Source organism: Rana temporaria, chromosome 1 (genome assembly GCF_905171775.1).
Source record: "Rana temporaria chromosome 1, aRanTem1.1, whole genome shotgun sequence".
Lineage (NCBI taxonomy): Eukaryota > Metazoa > Chordata > Amphibia > Anura > Ranidae > Rana > Rana temporaria.
In genome coordinates this window covers 106,572,116-106,597,549 of record NC_053489.1, presented here as the reverse complement: position 1 = coordinate 106,597,549, position 25,434 = coordinate 106,572,116, and the positions used below count along the sequence as shown (strand labels likewise).

At 43.8% G+C, this 25,434-nt stretch overlaps 1 protein-coding gene across 2 annotated transcripts in view; it reads left to right on the top strand.

The window, feature by feature from the left end:
- Window positions 1-395: 395 nt before the first annotated feature.
- Window positions 396-25,434, top strand: part of LOC120930335 (baculoviral IAP repeat-containing protein 1b-like) — a 61,159-nt gene continuing 36,120 nt past the window's right edge. For both annotated transcript variants that reach the window (XM_040341541.1, XM_040341537.1), the window contains exons 1-3: window positions 396-643; window positions 16,320-16,910; window positions 25,175-25,274. In XM_040341541.1, the coding sequence (XP_040197475.1) occupies window positions 16,337-16,910; window positions 25,175-25,274 (674 nt within the window). In that variant the 5' untranslated portion in view covers window positions 396-643; window positions 16,320-16,336. The remainder of the gene's footprint in view (window positions 644-16,319; window positions 16,911-25,174; window positions 25,275-25,434) is intronic.

Genomic DNA, 25,434 nt, shown 5'->3' with positions numbered 1-25,434 from the left:
ATATGACAACCATACCCGCAGGGGTCAGACAGGAAGCAAACAAGAAAACCCGGATATACAGGTACCCCCTCTGAAAAAAGAAATACAAATTTCCATTTGACAATGTATGCAAGGCAAGAATGCGATGGAGTTTAACTTAAAAATGTGTGTGGACCTCCGCTTTAATTCTGACGACAGCTACATGCCCAGTTATAAGAGGTCGTGCACACTTATGCTACCACATTTGTTTTTTACCCCTCCCCCAAAAAGATTTTAGTTTGTTTTTCAATTGAGTTGTACAGTTTATAGGTCACATTAAAGGTGGAAACATTTCTGAAATGATTTACCTTTTGTCTCATTTTTTTTACATCACAGAAACATGACACAACAGGAGTGTGTAGACTTTTTATATCCACTGTATGTGTTTGTTTTTCTGGACTGGGAGAGCTTTTAGATGAATGGGTGTTCGTTTTCACTTCCTCATTCCTCCTTCTAGTCATTATTAATCTTTGTTCCTGTTGGAGGTTCCTGTGTTCACAAAAACACATCGCCAGTTTTTGTTTTTCCTTTCAGCTATATATTCAACTTGCCTTCCTGTTGATTTGGACTTTACATCACTTTGTGAGGTGTAGTATTACTATCTGAAGATGATGTATTATATTTGGTAAGTGAGCATTAGGCTTTCATGTATGTATGAGCTTCATGATTTTAGTATATATGTAATGTTTATGTTAAAAGGTAAAACTTTACTTTTTGAAGTAAATCTTTGCTTGGTGTCTATATAGCAGGGGTCTCAAACTGGCGGCCCTCCAGCTGTTGCGCAACTACATGTCCCATCATGCTTCTGCCTGTGGGAGTCTTGCATGTAACTGTCAGCCTTGCAATGCCTTGTAGTTTTGCAACAGCTGAGGGGCCGCCAGTTTGAGACCCCTGCTATATAGGGTTTTCCCTTTTGTCAGAAGCCCACCAGAGCATTTCTTGATATGTTCTGCATACATACCTCTCAACTTTTAAAAATTCTACTGCGGGACATTCAAGTTGAGTGGGGGGGGGGGTGCGAAAATTTGTTCTTTACTGCCATTAGTTGTTGAGCACGGGACTGCAGGAACATAGGCCCGGATTCAGGTAACACTTACGCCGACGTATGTGTAGATACGCCGCGTAAGTGCACAGATGCGCCGTCGTATCTATGCGCCTGATTCTTAATACAAGATACGCCTGAAATGTGGCTTCATCCAACCGACGTAAGTTTCCTACGCCGTCGGAGCCTGGGCGCATATTTACGCTGGCCGCAAGGGGCGCTTCCATTGATTTACGCGTCGAATATGCAAATGACCGAGATACGCCGATTCACAAACGTACTTGTGCCCGTCGCAGTAGTATACACCGTTTACGTAAGGCGTACGTCCGGCGTAAAGTTATTCCACATATAAGGAGGCGCATCCCATGCAAAGGTATGGACCACGTAACAGCCGTCGTATTTTACGTAGTACTACGTGAATAGGGCTGGGCGTAGGTTACGTTCACGTCGTAGGCATTGACCCGTCGTATCTTAGGGAGTATATTCGACATGATTCTGAGCATGCGCGTGAATGCGCCGTTCTTTTCGGCCATTCATTTGCATGGGGTCACGGTTCATTTAATTGTATCACGCCCACTTCTAACTACTTTGAATTAGGCTGGCTTACGCCAATGAGTTTACGTTACGCTGGCGCAACGTTGGGGAGCAAGTGCTTTGTGAATACTGTTCTTGCCTCTCTGTGTTACGTCGGCGTAGCGCATATAAGATGCGCTACGCCGGCAGAAAGATGCGCAGATCTACCTGAATCCGGCTAATAGTGTCTATGCGGGAAAGTCCCGCAGAATCCGTGCGGGTTGGGAGGTATGTACATACAGTATTCCATGTTTTTTCATCTCTCCAAGGTGGTGGTTTCAACACCCATAAAGCAAAAGTACTGTAGCTGCTTACCTTTCAAATAGAAAGTACTACATTTTCCCAGTCCATTTTACATTTTGGAGAGGTGTATTGTCTTGAAACAAGCAAAAATGCATTCAAAATGTAAGCACTGCATTTTTTAAACGATTGTGATGCGTTTCCACTACATTTCCATTCAAGTCTATGGAACCAAAAACCTGCTGTGGGGGAAAAAAAAACCCGAACCTTTCCAAAAAATGCACCAGTAAAAAATGCACAGATGTGAATGTTACCCATAGGAAACCATGTTAAATAAGCTGAAAATGCTCTGAAAAACACATAGATGTAAATCAGACTTTAAATCTATACAAAATACCAGTCCAGAATAAAAGTTTTACAAATGATAGCAGGCAAAATATTACTTCCCTAGATACATTTAATAAAAGAGTCATTTTTATCGTACATTTTTATTTATTTTTCATTATTTTAAGATCATTTTTAGATAGGTGAATTAATTATATATACAAATAATAAAACCATGTTTTGTATCTATTATTTGTCTGTACAATCCAATATGTAAAGTGGATTCACTGACCCAGTTAATAGTTGGATTTCGTTAATTGTATCTATATATTTATTTTTTCCTTTTGTGTATCATTTATTTTGTCTGAGGTCCCCCTGCAGTGCTGCATACGTTCTCAGCTATGTTATTTAAAGGGGTTGTCAACCCTCATGCCGCGTACACACGATAATTTTTCGGCATTAAAAAAAACGATGTTTTTTTAAAAACATCATTTAAAATGATCGTGTGTGGGCTTCACATTGTTTTTCGGCTTCTGAAAAACGACAATTTTTTTTTTTGAACATGCTGCATTTTTTCATGTCGTTTTTTAATATGTTGTTTTTGGTGTTGTAAAAAATGATCGTGTGTGGGGAAAAAACAACGTTTTAAACCCGCGCATGCCCAGAAGCAAGTTATGAGACGGGAGCGCTCGTTCTGGTAAAACTACCATTCATAATGGAGTAAGCACATTCATCACGCTGTAACAGACAAAAAAGCGCGAATAGTCTTTTACTAACAAGGAATCGGTTAAAAGCAGCCCAAAGGCGAATAGAACTTCCCTTTTAGAGTGCCGTCGTATGTCATCACGCTTTGTTCATCATTTTTCAAAAACGGTGGTGTGTGGGCAACATCGTTTTTAATGATGAAGTTGGAAAAACGTTTTTTGGACATGCTGAAAATTACTTTTTTTTTCATGCCGAAAAACGATCGTGTACGCGGCATCACGGTTTTTCACCTTAATGCATATGCATTAGGGTGAAAAACCTTTTGTGATGCAGCTCCCCCCAAGCTCCCCTGTAAATTACCTGAACCCAGTCATTCCAGCGACGGGAATGAGCACAGCAGCTCTAGCTGCTGTCTCGGGTCTTCATTAGATAGATTGATAGCAGCAGGAACCATTGACTCCTGCTGCTGTCAATCAAATTCAGTGACACGGGAGCTGGGGCAGAGTCCTGCTGTCTGTGTCAATGGATGCAGCAGCAGAACTCTCTAACGTGCCCGCACTAGTGCCCCCAGGGAGACAGCTCTCCCTGGGGGCACTTAAGAAGATGAGGAGCCAGGAGCACTGCGGGGGGACCCCAGAAGTGGAGGATCAGGGCCATTCTGTGCAAAATCACTGCACAGAGGAGGTAAGTATAGACATGTTTTGTTGTTATTATTTTTAGAATCACTTTAAAAAATGTCATCTTCGTTGGAATTGGGTATGTCACAAAATATATTTTCAGGATCATTATGGAAGCCCTCATTGACTGTATTTGGATTAGCACTTCCTGGGTGTCCTAAGAAGGCAGCTGCACTCTGACGCCATTGTGCCGCGCGTGATAACGTCATTACGTGCAAGTGCATGGTAGCGCCAGGATGCCATGTTTTGGCACATCATTAATATGAATACGAGACTGCTGCTGAACCAGATGGGTGCCATTCTAACTACCCCATTTACCAGTAGATACCCCATTTACCAGTAGATACCTCCATTTAACCACTTCCATGCCACGTCATAGGGAAATGACGGCGGCAGGAACCCCTCGCCGATCAGGGTGGACGTCATATGACATCCTGTGTTCCCGGCGATCTAGGGCGCAAACCAATCAATATACGATTATTGCGTTTTTTGTTTTTTTTTTACCAAAAATATGTAGAAGAATACGTATCGGCCTAAACTGAGGAATTTTTATTTTTTATTTTTTAATTGTGATATTTATTAAATAAAAAAGTAAAAAATATTGTGTTGTTTTTTTTTTTTTTTTTTTTTAAATTGTCGCTCCTCTTTTGTTTATAGCGCAAAAAATAAAAACCGCAGAGATGATCAAATACCACCAAACGAAAGCTCTATTTGTGGGGGGGGGGGGGGAAACATAAAGATTTCGTTTGGGTACAGTGTTGCATGACCACGCAATTGTCATTCAAAGTGCAACAGCGCTGAAAACTAAAAATTGGTCTGGGCAGGAAGGGGGTGAAAATGCCCTGTATGGAAGGGGTTAATGCTGACTATCTGGATGAGGCCTTTTGCATACAACTAATTATTTTAATGATAGTAGGTAAGAGATTTGCTATAATTATTTGGTGGCATTGTATTGGACTACATAGGTCTTTTAGTGAGCTTGATCTTCTTTTTCATCAGTATCATCTTTTCCTGGTGCTTTTCCATTCATTTGGGAGTATACTTATGGGGAGTCGATGTTTCTGAAGCCTTTGGCCATGACTAGGACCATTATTGGTTAAAAAATGTTAGAAGGAGATAACTTTCTATTAACGTATATGTGCAAATAAAGCTTTTACCAGTGAATGGAGTACTGGCTTTGAGGGTTTTATGGTCATTAGGGCAATAAAGAGGTAAATCCCCTATATAGGGAAAGAGGAATAAAAACATAACAGATGTTTTAAAACTTCTTTACTTTATATAAAACAAAAAAAATGCTTTGCATACACTTTTTAATTACACTTTAACCACTTGTCCACGGGAGGACGTCATATGACGTCCTCGAATTTGTGCGGTGATATCTGCTTGATCGTTCTTATAGGCAGCGGGATGGGACATCCCCCCCTCCCGCCGCCATCCGGTGCTTCTCCGGGCTCTCCTGAGCCATCGGGGGCCCGGAGAGCGAATCGGTCGGCGCTACCTGGAAAGCATAGATGACTTGTGACTAGATGGTCACCAGTCATCTCTATGACCGTCGGAGGCCCGGGCGCGACGTTATGACGTCACGCCCGGTACCCGGAAGTAAACAAAGCCGCAATCGCGGCTGTCGGCATGTGATCAGTGATTTCATGCTTGTAAGCTTGGAGGAGAGATGTGGAATCTTATTGACCCCACATCTCTCCATAAAGAGGACCTGTCACACTGATTCCTATTACAAGGGATGTTTACATTCCTTGTAATAGGAATAAAAGTGCTAAAAAAAAGTAAAATAATAATTAAAAAAAATTGTTTTTCAAATCGCCCCTGTCCCCGTTATCTCGCGCGCAGAAGCGAACATGCATGCAAGTCCCGCCCACAGATGTAAACGCTGTTCAAACCCCACATATTAGGTATCGTCGCGTGCGTTAGAGTGTGTGCAACAATTCTAGACCTCCTCTGTAACTCGAAAATAGTAACCTGTAAAAAATTTTAAAGCATCACCTATGGAGACTTTTATGTACCGAAGTTTGGCGCCATTCCATGAGTGTGCGCAAATTTAAAGCGTGACATGTTGGGTATCTATTTACTCGGCGTAACATCATCTTTCACATTATACAAAAAAATTGTGCTAACTTTACTGTTTTGTTATTTTTTTAATTCTTGAAACCGTTTTTTTTCCCAAAAAAAGGCGCTTGAAAAATTATTGCGGAAATACCGTGCGAGAATAAAGTTGCAATGACCGCAATTTTATTCCCTAGGGTGTCTGCTAAAAAAAAAAATATATAATGTTTGGGGGTTCTGATTAATTTTCTAGCAAAAAAATGTTGATCTTTACATGAAGGAGAGAAGTGCCAAAATAGGCCCGGTGGACAAGTGGTTAAGCTCTGCTTCAGGAAGCAGTGAATACCGTAACAGTCTTGCCTAATCTTTGTGTATTGGGTAATACTTCCTATGAGAAAATACATTGCAGAACAAGCTTGTTTTTTCCATCTCAGAGCTGACCAGTCAATGTGTTCTGACCCGCAATTGATTTTTATTGACTAAATTGATCAATTTATTTACATCTGAACTATGCCTCATCAACACTTTGGTCTTTATACATGACCTTTATTTTGTTGTATCCCTGTCTAGGTTTGGTGTGTGTTGTTGCTGGGATGTACCCAGACTGAGCTGTAATTTACCTTGTTGTAGGTTTGGCAGATCTTCCCTAATGCCCCGTACACACGATCGGAAATTCCGACAGCAAAAGTCTGATGTGAGCTTTTGAACGGAAATTTCCGACCGTGTGTATGGTCTGGTTCTCCAATTTTCCAACAGAAAAAATTCCTAGCGGAAGATCCGTCTGTAGCAATTCAGACGCACAAAACTCTGACGCATGCTCGGAAACAATTCGATGCATGCTCGGAAGCATTGAACTTAATTTTCTCGGCTCGTCATAGTGTTGTACGTAACAGCGTTCTTGATGGTCGAAAGTTCAGAAAACTTTTGTGTGACCGTGTGTATGCAAGCCAAGCTTGAGCGGAATTCCGTCTAAAAAAACATCCAAGGTTTTTCCAAGGGAAAGTCCGATCGTGTGTACGCGGCATTAGTTTATTGGAATGATTGCTTCTATCACCCAACTTATTTATGCCCCACCATACACCAAGGACCAGACCCTGACATTGAGATGTTAACCCATAGAGACACCTAAGGGATGAATTCCACCACTAAGAGGGTAATGTGGTGTTACATATCCACAAGCCCCCCCATTATTGTGCATGTTTTATATTTGCTTCTTTGACTATGTAATGTGAAAATTAAAAAACGTTGATAAATAATATAGCGTGTGTGTACCGGTATACTGTATATATTGAGAGACACTGGCTGCCATGTTAACTAGGGTTCTCACATGGTGAGGGACTCCAGGATTTGGGTTTGATATGGAAAAAAATAACTTTATTTTCTCAGATTCTACGTACGCTTCTGGTCTGGGTCTTGGAGACTTTGCAGAGCTCTGGGTGGGGTGCTAATGCTGTTGGGTGAAAAGGCTGACTACAGACAGAACACTAACAAGATGCAAATGCTGCCTGTTTGTTTTGGGGGAACCTATTAGGGGGCAATCTGTTATTCAGGAAAATTGTTTGTTTAGTGGCTTGGAAGATGTTTTGTTTGTTTCATGCTATGGACTTGCTGTACAAAACATTTCTCCTGTACTGAATATGTGTTTTGGCATTGCTGAAAAATAGTGCAGGGTAAACCTGCTTGGACTTTTCTTAGTGTCCCTCTCTTGTGCATTGTTTTACCGCTGCTCCAACCATTTGAGAAGACCCCCTTGTTAAACTGTGGACACTGATGCTTACAATGTAAGTAGTACAGCAATAAATGTGTGCATTAAAGTGAACCTGTTGCTTTGTATTGCATAGGCAAAGCATATAATCACTTTTTGGGTTTACCTATGCTTAAAATATTTGACACCTGCAACCCCATTGTGGCTGGATACTAAAATGCAAAGCAGATTAGAGAATAGGGACAGCAGGATTGAAGATGTTTGTGGTATAGCGCTACCAAACCCCACCTAACCGTTGTGCTTGCTATATAATAAAAACGTAAAAATACAAAAAATAAATGAATGTGTATGTAAACTACCGTGCACCACCTCCACTATAAAAAAAAGAGATTTTTAATACAGCTTACCTGTAAAATCTTTTTCTTGGAGTACATCACGGGACACAGAGCGGCATTCATTACTATATGGGTTATATGGAGTACCTTCAGGTGTAGACACTGGCAATCTCAAACAGGAAATGCCCCTCCCTATATAACCCCCTCCCATAGGAGGAGTACCTCAGTTTTGTAGCAAGCAGTATGCCTCCCAAAATGGTCCTCAAAAAAGAGGGGTGGGAGCTCTGTGTCCCGTGATGTACTCCAAGAAAAAGATTTTACAGGTAAGCTGTATTAAAAATCTCTTTTTCTTTATCGTACATCACGGGACACAGAGCGGCATTCATTACTATATGGGATGTCCCAAAGCAATGCTTACAATGAGGGGAGGGAGAACATCTCCAAGACAAAAGGATTTAATTTAGAGATATACTCAAATCATAATAAATCCAACTTAGTTGAGAAAAATAATTTTTAAATTTTAAATTTAACTCAAAAAAGAGGAGCCCCCGGAATCCGAGGGTCTCAAACTGCAGCCTGCAGCACTGCCTGCCCGAAGGCAGTATCAGTATTCCTTCTTACGTCCAACTTGTAGAATTTTGTAAACGTGTGGACAGAAGACCAGGTTGCCGCCTTGCAAACTTGAGCCATAGAGATCTGGTGGTGTGCTGCCCAGGAGGCGCCCATGGCTCTAGTAGAATGAGCCTTTAATGATACTGGAGGAGGCAACCCTTTCAAGCCGTAGGCCTGAGTGATTAATTGCTTAATCCACCTAGAAATGGTGGACTTTGCAGCTGCCTGCCCCTTCTTGGGCCCATCCGGTAGAATGAACAGCACATCTGTTTTCCGGATCTTCTTTGTAGCTTTAAGATAGGCCTTCATGGCCCTGACAATATCCAAGGTATGCAGCAACCCTTCCTTTCTGGAAGTAGGTTTAGGGAAGAAGGATGGTAATACCAAATCCTGGTTCAAATGAAAACTGGATATGACCTTCGGTAGGAAGGAAGGATGAGGGCGGAGAACGACCCTGTCCTTATGAAAAACAAGATATGGTTCCTTACAGGATAAGGCCGCCAGCTCCGAAACTCTTCTTGCGGAAACTATGGCAACCAAAAATACTAACTTCCTTGTCAGTAGAACCAAAGGAATATCAGCCAACGGCTCAAACGGTTGTTTCTGTAAACTTGACAGAACAAGATTTAAATCCCACGGACAAAGCGGGGATTTAACTGGAGGTCTAATACGTAAGACCCCCTGAAGGAAGGTCTTAACCAGCGAGTGGGTGGCCAGCGGCCGCTGAAACCACACTGACAGAGCAGAAATCTGTCCTTTGATTGTGCTTAATGCCAATCCTTTATCCACTCCTAGCTGGAGAAAACTTAATACTCTATCGATGGTAAATTTGCGAGAAAGCCATCGCTTGGACTCACACCAGCCTACATAGGCCTTCCAGACCCTGTAATAAATCACCCTAGAGACCGGTTTCCTGGCTCTGATTAGGGTAGAGATTACTTTCTGAGACAGACCTCTACCCCTGAGAATCAGGGATTCAGCTTCCAGGCCGTCAAATTTAGATGCCGTAAGGCAGGGTGGAGGATCGGACCTTGCGATAGCAGGTCTGGCCGTAGAGGAAGAGTCCAAGGGTCTCCCACTACCATCCTTAAGATTAGTGAGTACCATGCCCTTCTGGGCCATGCTGGAGCTACCAGGATGACTGGTATGTGCTCCACCCGGATCCTGCGCAGCAGGCGGGGTAGTAACTGGAGCGGGGGAAACGCATAAAGAAGTTTGAACTGATGCCAAGGGCAAACCAACGCATCGGTTCCGCAGGCCATCGGATCCCTTGAGCGGGATATGAACCTGTCTAGTTTCTTGTTGAGTCTCGATGCCATGATATCCACGTCCGGCACTCCCCATCTTTGGCAGAGTGCTTGAAAGACTTGTGGATGCAGAGACCATTCCCCCGGCCATAGAGTCTGGCGGCTTAAGAAGTCCGCCTGAAAGTTGTCCACTCCTGGAATGAATATTGCCGATATGCAGGGCACATGAGCCTCTGCCCATAGGAGAATCAAGCTCACCTCTCTCTGAGCGGCTTGACTCCTGGTTCCCCCTTGGTGATTTATGTATGCCACGGCCGTGGCATTGTCTGATTGAATTCTCACCGGGAACCCCTGCAATTTTGACGTCCAAGCCCTGAGGGCTAGTCGAGCAGCTCTGAGCTCCAAGATGTTGATGGGCAACTGCTTCTCTGGCTTTGCCCAAGTACCTTGGCGAGTGCAACCATCCAAAATTGCTCCCCAGCCCGTCAGGCTGGCGTCTGTGGTCACTATCTTCCAAGCCACTGGGCTGAAAGACTTCCCTTTCAGTAGATTCTGAGGGTCTAACCACCAACACAGACTTTGTCGGACTCTTGATGAGAGCGGCAACGGGATATCCAAGGCCTGTGGCCTTCTGCTCCATGCTGACAGGATGGCTGCCTGTAGGATGCGAGTGTGGCTCTGGGCGTATGGTACCGCCTCGAATGTGGCCACCATCTTGCCTAGTAACCTCATACATAGGCGAATAGTCGGTTCTTTCTTGCTTAGAACCAGTAGGATTAATTCCTTGATGGCTTTTACCTTCCTCAGAGGTAGGAACACTCCTTGTTGTTCTGTGTCTAATCTTATGCCGAGATATTCCAACTGCCTTGTGGGCTGGAAAGCTGACTTTTCTCGATTTAGGACCCAGCCGAACCTCTCGAGGTATTGGACCGTGAGGGCCACTGCTCGCTCCAAGCCGGGAGACGAGTGGTCTATGACTAGGAGGTCGTCCAGGTATGCTAGGATCGTGACCCCTTGGATCCTTAGCTTGGCTAGGATCGGAGCTAGGACCTTCGTGAACACCCGGGGGGCCGTAGCCAACCCGAAGGGAAGCGCCACGAATTGGAAGTGACGCGAAGCCACCATGAAGCGTAGATATCTTTGATGTGGCTGATAAATTGGAACATGAAGGTAGGCATCCTTTATGTCTATGGACGCCATGAAGTCGTCCTTCTGGAGTGTGGCAGCTGCTGACCGCACGGATTCCATCCGAAATGAGCGGATCTTTAGATATGCATTTACCATCTTTAGGTCCAAAATTGGCCTGACATCTCCATTGGGGATGATGAATAGGTTGGAGTAGAAACCCAGCCCCTGTTCCAGGCTGGCCAGAATCCGAGGCGGATCGTTTGGAATCCTCGACTCCTGGAAATGAGGAGGAGGAAACCTTAGGAAATCTAATTTGTAGCCTGTGGCCACGGAAGACCGTACCCACTCGTCGGGAATGCTGGCTTCCCAAATCTCTGAAAAGAGTCGCAGCCTTCCCCCCACCTTCGTGGGTGGGGGCGCCCCTTCATAAGGTTGGCTTGGGGGCTGGTTTTGCTGGTTTGCGAAACCACTGCCTTTTGCCTCTAACAGCCTGTCCTTGTGATTTGCTGTTGAAGCCGAAGTTTGCTTTTGCAGGAGGCCGTCGATACTGCTTGGTATTAGAGGGCCCCTGCCCAGGGGAATACTGTCGTTTAAACGCAGGCCCCTGAACCTTCTTCTTAGTTGGCAAGAGAGTACTCTTGCCGTTTGAAATGGTCTGAATGTATTTATCTAGGTCTTCTCCGAAGAGTCGTCCTCCATGGAAGGGGAACCCTACCAGGAGCTTCTTGCATGGGGGCTCAGCCTCCCAGCTTTTTAACCATAAGAGTCTTCTCATATGGATAAGGGATAACGATAAACGTGACGCTTGCTGGATAGAATCCTTGATTGCGTCTACCGTAAAACATATGGCCTTAGGGACATCCGAAAATTCTTCTGCCTGCTGGGCAGGAATAAGTTTAAGCATCTGCTTAAATTGATCCGATAATGCTTGAGCGACCCCAATCGCAGCCACAGCTGGCTGTACTACTGCCCCTGCAGTAGTGAAGGAGTTCTTAAGTAGTGCTTCCAAGCGCTTATCAACTGGATCCTTGAACACCTGTATGTTTTCTACAGGGCATGTTAACGATTTGTTAACACATGAGATGGCTGCGTCCACTGCAGGAGTAGCCCATCTTTTGGAAAATTTTTCTTCCATAGGATATAGGACAGAGAACTTCTTAGGTGGTAAGAAGATCTTATCTGGCTTGTTCCAATCTTGGAACAAAACTCCCTCTAATAGAGGATGGATCGGAAACACAGCATTGCTTTGAGGCGCCCTCAGTGAACCCAAAGCTGAAACCGTCGATACCTGGAGATCTGGTACTGGCAAGTTGAATGCCCTATGGACCAAGTCCGACAATCCTTGAATCCACCAGCTCTCCCTCAGGGAGACTGCCCCAGACTCCTCTGTATCCGGATCTTCGATCCCTGAACCTACTTGGTCCTTGTCCAAGAGGTCGTCCAATTCCCCTGAGGAAAGGACCTCCTCTTCTGAGGGTCCGCGCTCGGGCGACGGAGATCTATTCCGCTTACTGCCCCGCATAGCTGCGGCTATCATTTTTCCCATGCTTTTCTGCATCTCTTTTAAAGAGGTGAGTAATACCTCCTCCGTGACCATCTTAGGGTTGGACTGACCCGCGTCAGCTCCAGCCCCAGATCCCGATGGCCCCAAGGCTCCCTGTGGGGAAAGCAGCGGCATAGCATTGTCCGAGACCTCAGACTCTCTGGGGGAATCCCCACCTCTTGTACCCTTGTTTTTTGATGCCATGGTACAATACCGAGGTACACCTGCTACTTATTGGTACCTGGGACTTATAAATAGTTAAATGCCCAAACACCTGTTTGGGGGATAAAAAAATGCTTCCTCTCCCCTAGATGACACTTCTCTTTTTTTTTTTTTTTTTTTTCAAAAAAAAATCTTTTTTTTTCAAATCTAGGAAAGAAAAAACATTCTGTCCCCCTGAGTAGTATTGCAAGAAAAACTATGAGATGGAAAAGAAACAGCCTATTCCTAGGATTGAAAACAGTCTTTCTGAAGACTGCAATATTCTTTCTGGCCACTGTGTGTCCTCGGCGCCCCGTGCTTGCCGTTCTGGTCTTTCCTCCTCAGTTCCAAAGTATTGAATGAGCTATATGGAACAAACAAGGAAGGGCCGCCCCTTCCTTAAGCCACTGACCCGCCCTTCCCCCCCAGCAATCTCAAACAGGAAATGCCCCTCCCGACAGGGGGGGGGGTGGGGTTGGGAGGAAGGGACCTCTCTGCTCCAGCAAACTGCAGCCATGAGGAGGTCAGCGTTTTGCCTGCTTTGCAGGCCGTGAGGAGGAAGACTGAATGGAGCATCGCCTGGAGGCTTGCAGGTAAGCACAGCTCTCTGACACACACATATATTTTTATATAACACAGGCCCCACTCAATGCTTTTCCAACACTACAAGGGAGGTCACATCTTATGGGGAATAATACATATAGAGCCATCCTATCTTTATGATATGTGACTAGTTTGCCAGATGCAGTGCATAACTTTAGGCATGTCCCCTGTGACCCCCCAGAAAAAACCTGCTAAGAACCAAGTTCCGCAAGTTTTCCCCTCACTTACCTGCTCCATGCCGCAGGACTTTGCCAAGCAAGAGGCCCAATCTTCCCCCATCTCGGTGGGGATGTCTAGACCTTCAGGCCCTGGGTTCCTATGAAGGATCCACTGTCCTGGGCCCATATAGCACTCTGGCAACAGAAACATTAGGCACCCAAAGGTTTCTAAGTTCTGGGCCCAGGGTCCAGCTCTCTAAAAAGAAAAGCATTATGGGCTATACCCCAAGGGTTTGGGGTCCGGTTACTGACCACTTTAGCGCTGAGGCTTTTTTGGACAGAACCGGTTAGCTCACCTAATCCCAAGGATGTGGAGGCAAGCTAAACCATGACTAACACCTAAGACACTGGCGGAAAAACTGAGGTACTCCTCCTATGGGAGGGGGTTATATAGGGAGGGGCATTTCCTGTTTGAGATTGCCAGTGTCTACACCTGAAGGTACTCCATATAACCCATATAGTAATGAATGCCGCTCTGTGTCCCGTGATGTACGATAAAGAAATGGTGCACTCAAATCACCTGTATAATCTTCCAAAGTACTTTGACCAACCTATGTAAAATATAATTGAATGACGATATACTACAAAATACCTCCACTCAATGCAAAAATGGACAATATTAACTAATAAGTAAATACCATAAATCATAAATGTGAAGTGCCTCCACAAAAACGACAAAACACCTTCCACATAAATATATTGCATAAGTTCTTAACCACTTCAATACAGGGCATTTTCACCCCCTTCCTGCCCAGATCAATTTTTAGTTTTCAGCGCTGTCGCACTTTGAATGACAATTGCACAGTCATGCAAAACTGCACCCAAACTAATTTTTATGTTTTTTCCCCACAAATAGAGCTTTCTTTTGGTGGTATTTGATCACCTCTCCGGTTTTATTTTTTTGCGCTATAAACCAAAGAAGAGCGACAATTTTGAAAAAAAACACTATTTTTAAACTTTTTGCTATAATAAATATCAAAAAAATGTTTTTTTTAAATATCAATTTTTTCCTCCGTTTAGGCTGATATGTATTCTTCTACATATTTTTGGTAAAAAAAATTGCAATAAGCGTATATTGATTGATTTGCGCAAAAGTTATAGTCTCTACAAAATAGGGGATAGATTTATGGTATTTTAATTTTTTTTTTTTTTTTACTAGTAATGGCGGCGACCTGCGATTTTTATTGTGATTTCGATAGACATATCGGACACTTTTGACACATTCTTGGGACCATTCACATTTATACAGCTATTAGTGCTATAAAAATGCACTGATTACTGTGTAAATGTGACTGGCAGGGAAAGGGTTAACACTAGGGGGTGATCAAGGGGTTAAATGTGTATCCTAGGGAGTGATTTTAACTGTAGGAGAGGGGACTGACTGGGGGAGGTGACCGATCGGTGTCCCTATGTACAAGGAAGACACCATCGGTTTCCTCTCCCTGACAGGATGTGGATCTGTGTGTTTACACACACAGATCCACATTCCTGGCTCTGTAACTGGCGATCACGGGGTGCCTGGTAGACATCGCTCCCGCCAGCCACACACATCGGCACCCGAGTGACATGACGGGCGGCGTCTCCTAGTGGCCGTGAGGCCCTCATATTAATATACTCGGGATGGGAAGTGGTTAAACACTTGTGCTCCACCTCCAAAACTGCACTCGCCACAATTCCTTGACCCCTTATAACTAAGTGTGGCAGATGGCACCTTGTGGGTAAAACTTCCTCTGGCTCCAAGTTGCCTCCACAATTGGTTCCTTTCTCCACTCCTCTACACGGACAATACAGTGTAAATTTAAAAGAGGGAATCTTCCATAGAGTTATACCATTTTTTAGTACTGATAAAACCTTACAATTGCACTTACAGCAAAAAGAGCCATTGCAACGCGTTTCGTCCATCACAATGTCATCAGCAGGCCGATACTGGTGACAAAATATATTAGATGGGGCTAATTGCGTCACTTTCTTTTTCATCATGTCTGGTCCAAAGAATGCACAAGCGATCCAAACATTGAATTTTTAAATCGTCAGTATCTTTTTTTTTTTTTTTTTTTTTATGCTGTAAGTGCAATTTTAAGGTTTTTATTATTTTGGATTTTCAGTTTTTTTTTTATTATAGAACAAGCACAACAGTTAAGTAGAATTTGGTATGGGCTATACCATAAACATCTTCAATGTACTATATACCCTACTGGTGTAGGATATATAACCCGGTGACAGCTGCTGACTATATTACACTCTATACCCCATTGCGTGAAAACAGATACAAGTTATAGGAACTGCAGGATATTCCTTTTTATGTAATCGGGAACTTAAAACATACCAAAAAGCAACACCAGAGCAATTATTAAAGCAGTCTATGGCACGGACTGTGTAAGCAGCAGAAGTGTAATACCTTATTTAGATGCAATCAGATTGCAGAGCATTGAGAATGCCACACACCAACCACTCGGCCACATAAGTCATGGAGAACCTGTTATTAAAGCTGAGTGGAAACAATCCTAAATTCCTACTTTTTTTTGATTGATCGGGACACTCAGTTTTGCATTAAAGGTTGTGATTAATAACATTTTCCATTTCATACAGTACAGTAAAACCTTGGATCGTGAGCATAATTAGTTCCAGAAACATGCTTGTAATCCAAAGCACTTGTATATAAAAGCAAATTTCCCCATAAGAAATAATGGAAACTCGGATGATTCTTTCCACTACCATTTATTCATAAGTCATTTGGTTTATAATCCATATAAAAAGATTATAGCAATGTGATAGGTTGTGTAACCATAAAATGTCCATCCACAAATGGAAGCAAAATCCAGCAGGAGCCACAGAGTATAAAAGAGAAGAGAGGCGCCTCTAAGTGTAGGAATATGTTGCTAAATGTTGTACCTTCATTAAATGTAACCATATTTCTACACTTAGAGGCTCCTCTCTTCTTTTTTTTATACTCAGTTGTGACATGACGCCGCTACTCTTATTTCAATACATCGCTTGTATATCAAGTCAAAATTCATTTAAAAAATGTGGCTTGTCTTGCAAAATGCTCTCAAACCAAGGTTTTACTGTATTTTCTTTCTTTTGTTACAGATATATTTGGAAACGAAATGTCCACCTTTTCTGAAAACATGGATCTTACAAAGATTTCGGAGTATGACCCATCTGTTAAGCTCGCAATCCCACCATCCTTGGAGCATATAGACTGGAACAAAGCGATCCTTAGAGCAGAACAAAATGCCAGGAAGATACGAGAGCAGCTGCCCAGAGGGCCCAATTACTCGATGAGAAGTGAAACAAAAAGGTTGAAGAGTTTCTTTAGTCTATACGACCCTTTGTCACCTTGGTGCCCAAAAGAAATGGCTTCTGCTGGATTCTTCTGTACAGAATTAGAAAGCAGCATTCAATGCTTTTGCTGTGGGCTAGTCCTCTGCAAACCATCTATTACTTATACTCCCATAGAAAGGCATAGACATTTCAATCCTAACTGTGAATTTGTTAAAGGTGGTGATACTGGGAATATATTAAAGTATGAAGTTCACCCGAGGCCTGTAAAAAGTGCACAGAAAAATTGCGAGGAATCAATGAAAGGTGAACAGGCCAGGTTACAATCGTTTTCCTGTTGGCCACCCTATGCCCTAATAGATCCTTCTGCCCTGGTACAGGCTGGATTCTTCTTCACAGGTATTTTATTTTTCATGAAACTTATAAAAAATATTTTTTTTATCAACACTGTTTGAAGAAAATATCATTCAAATCAACCACACTGGAAGAAAGGTTACAGCTGAACTCCAGGCACACAGCTAAATACACAGATAAAATATACTGTGTATATACACTATGGGCCAGATTCAGAGACAGTTACGTTACTCCGCGGCGGCGTAACGTATCCCATTTACATTACACCGCCGCAGGTTTACAGCGTAAGTGCCCGATTCACAAAGCTCTTACCTGTAAACTTGCGGCGGTGTAACGTAAATGCGCTCGGCGCAAGCCCGCCTAATTCAAATGGGGTGGGCACCATTTAAATTGGGCGCGTTCCGTTAGGAAATTTCCCGACGTGCATTGCGCGAAATTACGGCGCCCCAACGTTTTTTTTTTAAATGCGACCTGCGTTACGGCGTTTCGTATTCCTGGACGTCTTGCGCAAAAAAAGAAATTCGACGCGGGAACTACGGCCATACTTTAACATGGCTGATCTAAAGATAAGCCATGTTAAAGCAGGTGTAACTTTGCGACAGGTAAAAACGACTAGCGGCGACGTACGGGATTGCGACGAACGCGCGGATCTTCGTGGATCGCTGTAACTAGTCATTTGCATATTCTACGCTGACCGCAATGGAATCACCACCTAGCGGCCGGCATAGAATTGCATCCTAAGATCCGACAGTGTAAGTCAATTACACCCGTCGGATCTTATGGCTATCTATGCGTAACTGATTCTATGAATCAGTCGCATAGTTAGGACGGGCGGATCACAGAGATACGACGGCGTATCAGGAGATACGCCGTCGTATCGCTTCTGTGAATCTGGCCCTATATTACCAAAAGTATTGGGTGCCTGCCTTTACACACACATGAACTTTAATGGCATCCCATTCTTAGTCCATAGGGTTCAATATTGAGTTTGCCCACCCTTTGCAGCTACAACGCCGTGTACACACGATCGGATTTTCTGACAAGAAAAGTTTGATGTGAGCTTTTGGTTGGAAATGTGTGTAGGCTCCATCTGACTTTTTCTGTCGGAATTTCCGACAGCAAAAATTTGAGAGCTGGTTCCGACAAAAATTCCGATCGTCTTTATGCAATTCCGATGTGCAAAAAAACATGCATGCTCAGAATCAATTTGACACATGCTCGGAATCATTGGACTTAATTTTTCTCGGCTCGTCATAGTGTTGTAAGTCACCACATTCTTGACAGTCGGAATTTTGTGTGACCTGGTGTATGCAACACAAGTTTGAGCCAACATTCCATCGGAAAAAAAAACACGGTTTTCTTGTTGGAATTTCCGATCGTGTTCTGGGAACTCTTCTGGGAAGGCTGTGCACAAGGTTTAGGAGTATATAAAAAAATATAAAAGAGAAAAACTGCGCTCTTTAAAATTATGTGCAACAAGCTGCAACTACCATGGTTATACAACACTCAACAGATATAGAAAGAGAAAAAAGTTGCGCTAAAAAAATGATCTATGAAGTGCTAGTCCACTAGGACTAATGTAGGTGTACTTCACCAAAAATGTAAAGAAACAAATAATAAACGCTCAAACAAATATAACCAAAAAAACTGTGGAAAAGGAAAGATCATATTGAAATCCAGCTAAATGTAATAAATAAACACACACAGTGAAATGCAATAAACCTCCCAGGAGTATCGCTTGAAAAAATGAACGTCAGAGTCTATATGAATGAAAAAACAAGGCTAATATAGTGTAAACCCTTACACATTTAATAAATAGAAGAAGACGAATGGACACTTACATGAAAGTAGAAATAAAACAGCATAAAATCGAGCCGGCCGGCTCTTGGAAACAGCCCGTATAGTTCCGGGATTGGCGTGGGCGCGGTGACGTCAGAACGTAGCTCCTTCCTACGCATTTCGTCACTCAGAGGAATTTACGATCGTATGTACGTGGCATAACTCTTCTGGGAAGGCTGTCCACAAGGTTTAGGAGTGTGTCATTCATCCCAAAGGTGTTCTATCGGGTTGAGATCAGGACTGTGTGCAGGCCAGTCAAGTTCATCCACCCCAAACTCGTTCAGCCATGTCATTGCAGTTGCTTTGTGCACTTTTCCAAATAATTTGGTGGAGGGGGGTTATGGTGTGGGGTTGTTTTTCAGGAGTTGGGCTTGGCCCCTTAGTTCCAGTAAAGGGAACTCTTAAGGCATACCAAGACATTTTTGACAATCTTATGCTCCAAACTTCATGGGGACAGTTTGGTGATGACCCCTTCCTGTTCCAACATGACTGTGCACCAGTGCATAAAGCAAGGTTCATAAAGACATGGATAAGTGAGTTTGGAGTGGAGGAACTTGACTGGCCTACAGAGAGTCCTGACCTCAACCCGATAGAAGACCTTTGGGACGGAAAGCCAGGTCACAGGACATCCCAAAATTTCCGATTTTCTTTTGCTATCACTTTCAATGATAATGGTTAACAGCATAAATAAAGAGGGTTCCTATTCATTACTGTTGAGAGAATTGATCAGAAAAGATAGAGATTACTCAGAATTGACTATTATATTTTTACATTCCGTAAATACTGCAATGACTTTACCACTACTTAATGACTGCATGCATTTAATTATTTTAATCCTTTGACTTTAACACCAGTTCATGTGATATTTACCAAGCTTTTTGCGGTAAATACTGCAAAACAGTATATAGCCACTTCCCACCCGGGCCACTGCATATATGCGGCCGGGTGGGTGCGCTCTCCTTTTGAGTGGACGTTAAGGAACGTCCCTCAGAAGTAGGGGGACCGCACGCGCGTGCCCGCGCAGCAGCGCGATCCCCATGTGCTTGTGTCACCCAGACATGGCGCATCTCCGATCGGCAGGAGGGCTCTGTGATTGGCCCTTCTGATCACATGACGGCCTTGTTATAGGCTTACCTGTAGCAAAAAGTGGTTTGTAAGGGTTTACAGCCACTTTAAATGGATAGCGCAACACAGTTTTTATTATTTTTTTTGGCTCGTTAGCTTTTATTCAGATAAGTTGAGTGCAGCTTTCCAAAAAGTTCATACCTAATAATATTTTCACTGAGCACAGAGTTTCACATAGTTAAAGTGGAACTCTAAGTAATAAATAAAAATGGGCGAACAGGTAGGATTTTTGATGCAGAAGAGACATGCTTTGTCTCTTCTGTGTTAAAATTACCTACCTGCCTGTCCACCCCTGTACAGTAAGCTGCAGCTCCCCGATTTATAGCCCACCTCAAGGGGCAGCTCCAAGAACATCTGGGAGAAGCCAGACTTATCCTTCCTAACCCCTTGGACAGCTTACTATACATTAAACTCACTAGCACACTACTGTTCAATATAACAGGAGGTAAAGTGTACATTGAAGTTAGGCACCTGCCTACACATTTATTCTATAGGCATCTCCATATTGTATAGTATTGACATATACCACTATTCTGTAGTTTATGGCCTCATTCACACGAGGCAGACTCCATTGCTACGGAGTCCGCCTGCTCCCGCCAGCTCAGCAGGAGATCAGTCCGCAGATCTCCGCTGAGCCGACTGATGACAAGCTCCTCTCTGCTCACTGAGCGGGGAGGGGCTTGTCGGGCACCGCTGTCTCCTATGGAGCGATCTGATGAAAACGGACAGCATGTCCGTTTTCATCAGATCTTACCTGATCCGATCCGCATGGACGGATTGGGACGTGGCCCCCATACGTCTGTTTTTAGCTGATCGGTTAGGGTCGGATGTCAGCGGACATGTCTCCGCTGACATCCGACGCTCTATAGGGATGCATGGAGCGCCGTCAAAACTGATAGGCGGACCTGAACGGTCCGTCCGTGTGAATGAGGCCTTAGTGCAATAACCAGAAGAAATAAAATGTATCTTTTGTCATTTCTTTGGGCCTGGCTGAGCCAGTGTCGGGCATACAGTGCTAGCTAGTCTGGAGAGTGAATGAAAGGAAGCGATGTGCAGGAGGAGAAGAGGAAAATGTATACCATATGTGATGTATATAGAAGTCCCCATTTCTAATGTTTTGATTACCTGGGCATCTCATAAGTCTCCATCCAAGTTTAATCACTCTCAATAAAACATAACAACAAGGACTGTTTTCATGTCTCTGGATGAGTGAAAAGTGTGTGCCTGGCTGGGGCAGAGTGACAGACGGACCACAATACTCAGCAGCTCCTACGGGGGTACCACTAGACAGTTTTGGTACATCTAGATATTTAGGACACCCTGTACAGTCAGATTGTATTGTGTAGATTGAGGAGAAGTATGGGAATGTTTTTGTTTCCTAATCATTCTTACCCAGGTGAATGCTGCACTTGTCCCCTGCCAGCTCTAACACTGAGAACATCGATCAAACACTACTAATGGCTTGGTTCTCAGAGCTCTGTATGCAGAGAGCCGTGACTGTCAGTCAACGCTCTTGCTCTGCCCCTCCATCGCTCACTGGAGAGCTGGGCTGTGGAGGGGCAGGAGTGGATGGATAAGGCTCTAAGCGGCTCGCTGAGAGGCTGAGCCAGGTGGCGGTCAGGGCATGTGGGCGGATCCCAACCATGGTCGCTGTTGGAAGGCAACATGGTCTAATGTCATATTTCTGGAGTGTCCACATATCTGGTTCCTATTCCCAAATATCAGCCATGCTGATATTTGCAATTCCATGGCTTTAACCACTTGACCACTGGGTACTTAAACCCCCTTAAAGGAGTTCTCCAAGCTAAAACTTTTAACCCCCGCTGTGCCCGGGCTGTAAAACTATACAAAATAAACTTTCACTTACCTGCCTACGTTCCCCTGTTGTTCCGATATCGCCGTCCCGCTCTCCGGTCCCGGTCTCTTCCACTTCCTGCGGGTCGGTGACTCACAGTGCGCTCAGCCTATCAGCGGCCGCAGCAATGTCCCGCCGCGGCCGCTGATAGGCTGAGCGCACTGTGAGTCACCGACCCGCAGGAAGTGGAAGAGACCGGGACCGGAGAACGGGACGGCGATATCGGAACAACGGGGGATCGTAGGCAGGTAAGTGAAAGTTTATTTTGTATAGTTTTACAGCCCGGGCACAGCGGGGGTTAAAAGTTTTAGCTTGGAGAACTCCTTTAATAACCAGACCAATTTTCAGCTTTCGGTGCTCTCACATTTTGAATGACAATTACTCAGTCATACAACACTGTACCCAAATGAAATTTTTATTCTTTTTTTTCCCACAAATAGAGCTTTCTTTTGGTGGTATTTAATCACCGATGGATTTTTTATTAGTTGCGCTATAAAAGAAAAAAGACTAAAAATTCTGTAAAAAAATGAAATTTTGCAAATTTGTAATTTTTCTTCATAAATGTTGGCCAAAATTTATACTGCTACATATTTTTGGTAATAAGTACAAATCGGTGGATATTATTTGGTATTTGTGAAAGTTATAGCGTCCACAAGCTATGGTGCCAATATCTGAAAATGTATCACACCTGAAGTACTGACGGCCTATCTCATTTCTTGAGACCCTAACATGCCAGAAAAGTACAAATACCCCCCAAATGACCCCTTTTTGGAAAGAAGACATTCCAAGGTTTTTAGAAAGAGGTATGGTGAGTTTTTGGAAGTTGTAATTTTTTCCCACAATTCTTTGCAAAATCAAGATTTTTTTTCTTCACAAAATTGTCATATTAGCAGATTATTTCTCACACACAGCATATGCATACCACAAATTATACCCCAAAATACATTCTGCTATTCCTCCCGAGTATGGCGATACCACATGTGTGAGACTTTTACACAGCGTGGCCACATACAGAGGCCCAACATGCAGGGAGCACCATCAGGTGTTCTGGAGCACCCAGGCCAATTCGGACATTTCTCTCCTACATGTAAAAATAATAATTTATTTGCTAGAAAATTACATAGAACCCCAAAACATTATATATATTTTTTTAGCAAAAACCCTAGAGAATACAATAGCAGTCGTTGCACGGTATTTGCACAGCAATTTTTTTCGAACGTGTTTTTTTTTTGAATAAAACTGTTTTGTGCTTTTAAAAAAAATTACATTAAAGTTAGCCCAATGTTTTTGCATAATATGAAAGATGAAGTTACGCTGAGTAAATAGATACCCAACATATTACCCTTTAAAATTGCACACGCTTGTGGAATGGCGCCAAACTTCGCTACTTAAAAATCCCCATAGGTGACGCTTTAAATATTTTTACTGGTTACATCTTTTTAGTTGGAGAAGAGGTCTAGAGCCAAAATGATTGCTCTCGCTCAAACGTTCGCAGCGATACCTCACATGTGTGGTTTGAACACCGTTTTCATATGTGGGCGGGACTTACGTGTGCGCTCTCTGCTGTATACGAGCACACGGGGATTGTTATTGCTCATTTTACTTTATTTTAGTTGGGCATGTTTTCCCCCAAAAATAAATGTTTTGATCACTTTTATTCCTATTACAAGGAATGTAAACATCCCTTGTAATAGGAATATGGCATGACAGATCCTCTTTACAGTGAGATATGGGGTCAATAAGACCCCACATCTCACCTCTAGGCTGGGAAGCCTGAAATAAAAAAATAAAAAAAACAATCCTGGCTTTGATCGTAGCGGTGAGTCGGAAGAAGCACCGGAGGGCGACGGGAGGGGGGGACATCCCATTTCGCCTCCCATAAGAACTATCAAGAGGCGGAACAGCCGCCATGATCATTCCTATGGTGTAGCCGGCTGAAAAAGATGATATCTGAATGATGCCTGTAGCTGCAGGCATCATTCAGATATCCCTGCACAAAGTCAAGGACATCCTATGACGGCCAGCGGGCGGGAAGTGGATAAAACGCATTTTTTTTCCAGAGTATTTTCCGGGTATTGCAGAGTATTGGCCGGGGTATTGCAGAGTATTGGCCGGGGTATTGCAGAGTATTGGCCGGGGTATTGCAGAGTATTGGCCGGGGTATTGCAGAGTATTTGCAGGGGTATTGTTTGCAGGAATATTGCAGAGTATTGCACAGGGTATTGCAGGGGGTATTGCAGAGTATTGCACAGGGTATTGCACGGGGTATTGCAGGGGGTATTGCAGGGATGGCTGGATCTGTGACTGCAATTGTCACAGATCCAGCCCACAGCACTGCTGCTGACACCCGCTCTCCCCCCCCCCACAGCACTGCTGCTGACACCCGCTCTCCCCCCCTCTCACACTGTACTGATCAGTACAGAGAGGGGAGGGAGGAACCAGCATCATCAAATGACGCTGGTTTGTTTACATGTGATCGCTCAGTCACTGGACGGATCGATCACGTGGTAAACGGCCGCCGCTATCAGCGGCAATGTACCGTGATCTGTGATGAGCCGGGTCCTCTGGACCCAGCGGTCATGGACACTCCCGTGTGCACGCCCCAGGGGGCGCGATTCTGGGAGGACGTCCATGGACATCCTCCCAGAGTTAACAAACCGCCCTGTAGACGTCTTTTGTCTATTGGCGGATCGTTAAGTGGTTAAAGGATAAAGGTATTTATACAACAAAGCTCTGTAGCATATCAGAATCTGCATCTGAACGCCTGGCTCCAGAATGTCTGTCGCTGACAATACACTGCAAGCCATCTCCAAGAGATCAATGGCTGCCAGGTTGATTGATAACAAAGATCAAAAGATCAACAAGCTCCTGGAGATGATATGGGCAATACTGCCCCTAGAGGCCGATACGGCAAGATGCTCAGTAATATAATATATCTATTGAGACGGACTACCTCTTGACAATATCTCATTGGATAGGAGGCAAGTGGGGGTGGTTACGAGCAGGGGTGTATTTAGGTTTTGTGCCGCCCTAGGCCTGGTGAAACTTGCGTACCCCCTACTTTATATATGACGCACCCCTTCCTTTTTAAGACCCGCCCTGTCATTTTCATGGGAGGAGGACAGAGGGACAGGATGGGAGGAGGACAGAGGGACAGGATGGGATGAGGACAGGGGGACAGGATGGGATGAGCACAGTGGGACAGGATGGGATGAGGACAGGGGGACAGGGTGGGATGAGCACAGGGGGACAGGATGGGATGAGGACAGAGGGACAGTACTTTTCCTTTAAGACATCATTCCTTGATAATTAAAACATAAAGATGCCATATAGAATAATACTTTTCATGCTATTAAATTGGTATTGTCGCTAATACACTCCTCCCAACCTTTTCCCACATGTTAGATGGTAGGCAGTGCACACAAAATGTTTTTTTATTTTTATTGCTTGGAAAGAAAATAATATAAGCTGGTACTCTTATTAATTTCAGGATCAAGAGACACAGTGCAGTGCTTCTCCTGTGGGGGATGTATAGGAATATGGGAGAAAGATGATGATCCTTGGAGAGAACATGCAAAGTGGTTTCCTGAGTGAGTTTATGTTGTCTAAAGTGCAACTTAACTGTCTCTGAGCACCAAAAAAGGAAAATGCTATCTAATAAATTTTTAATATTCAAAGCAAACTCATCCATCCAGCCATCCATGTCATTGTACTTTATTTTGTTGAAAAAAGTACTTTGAAAAGCAACCT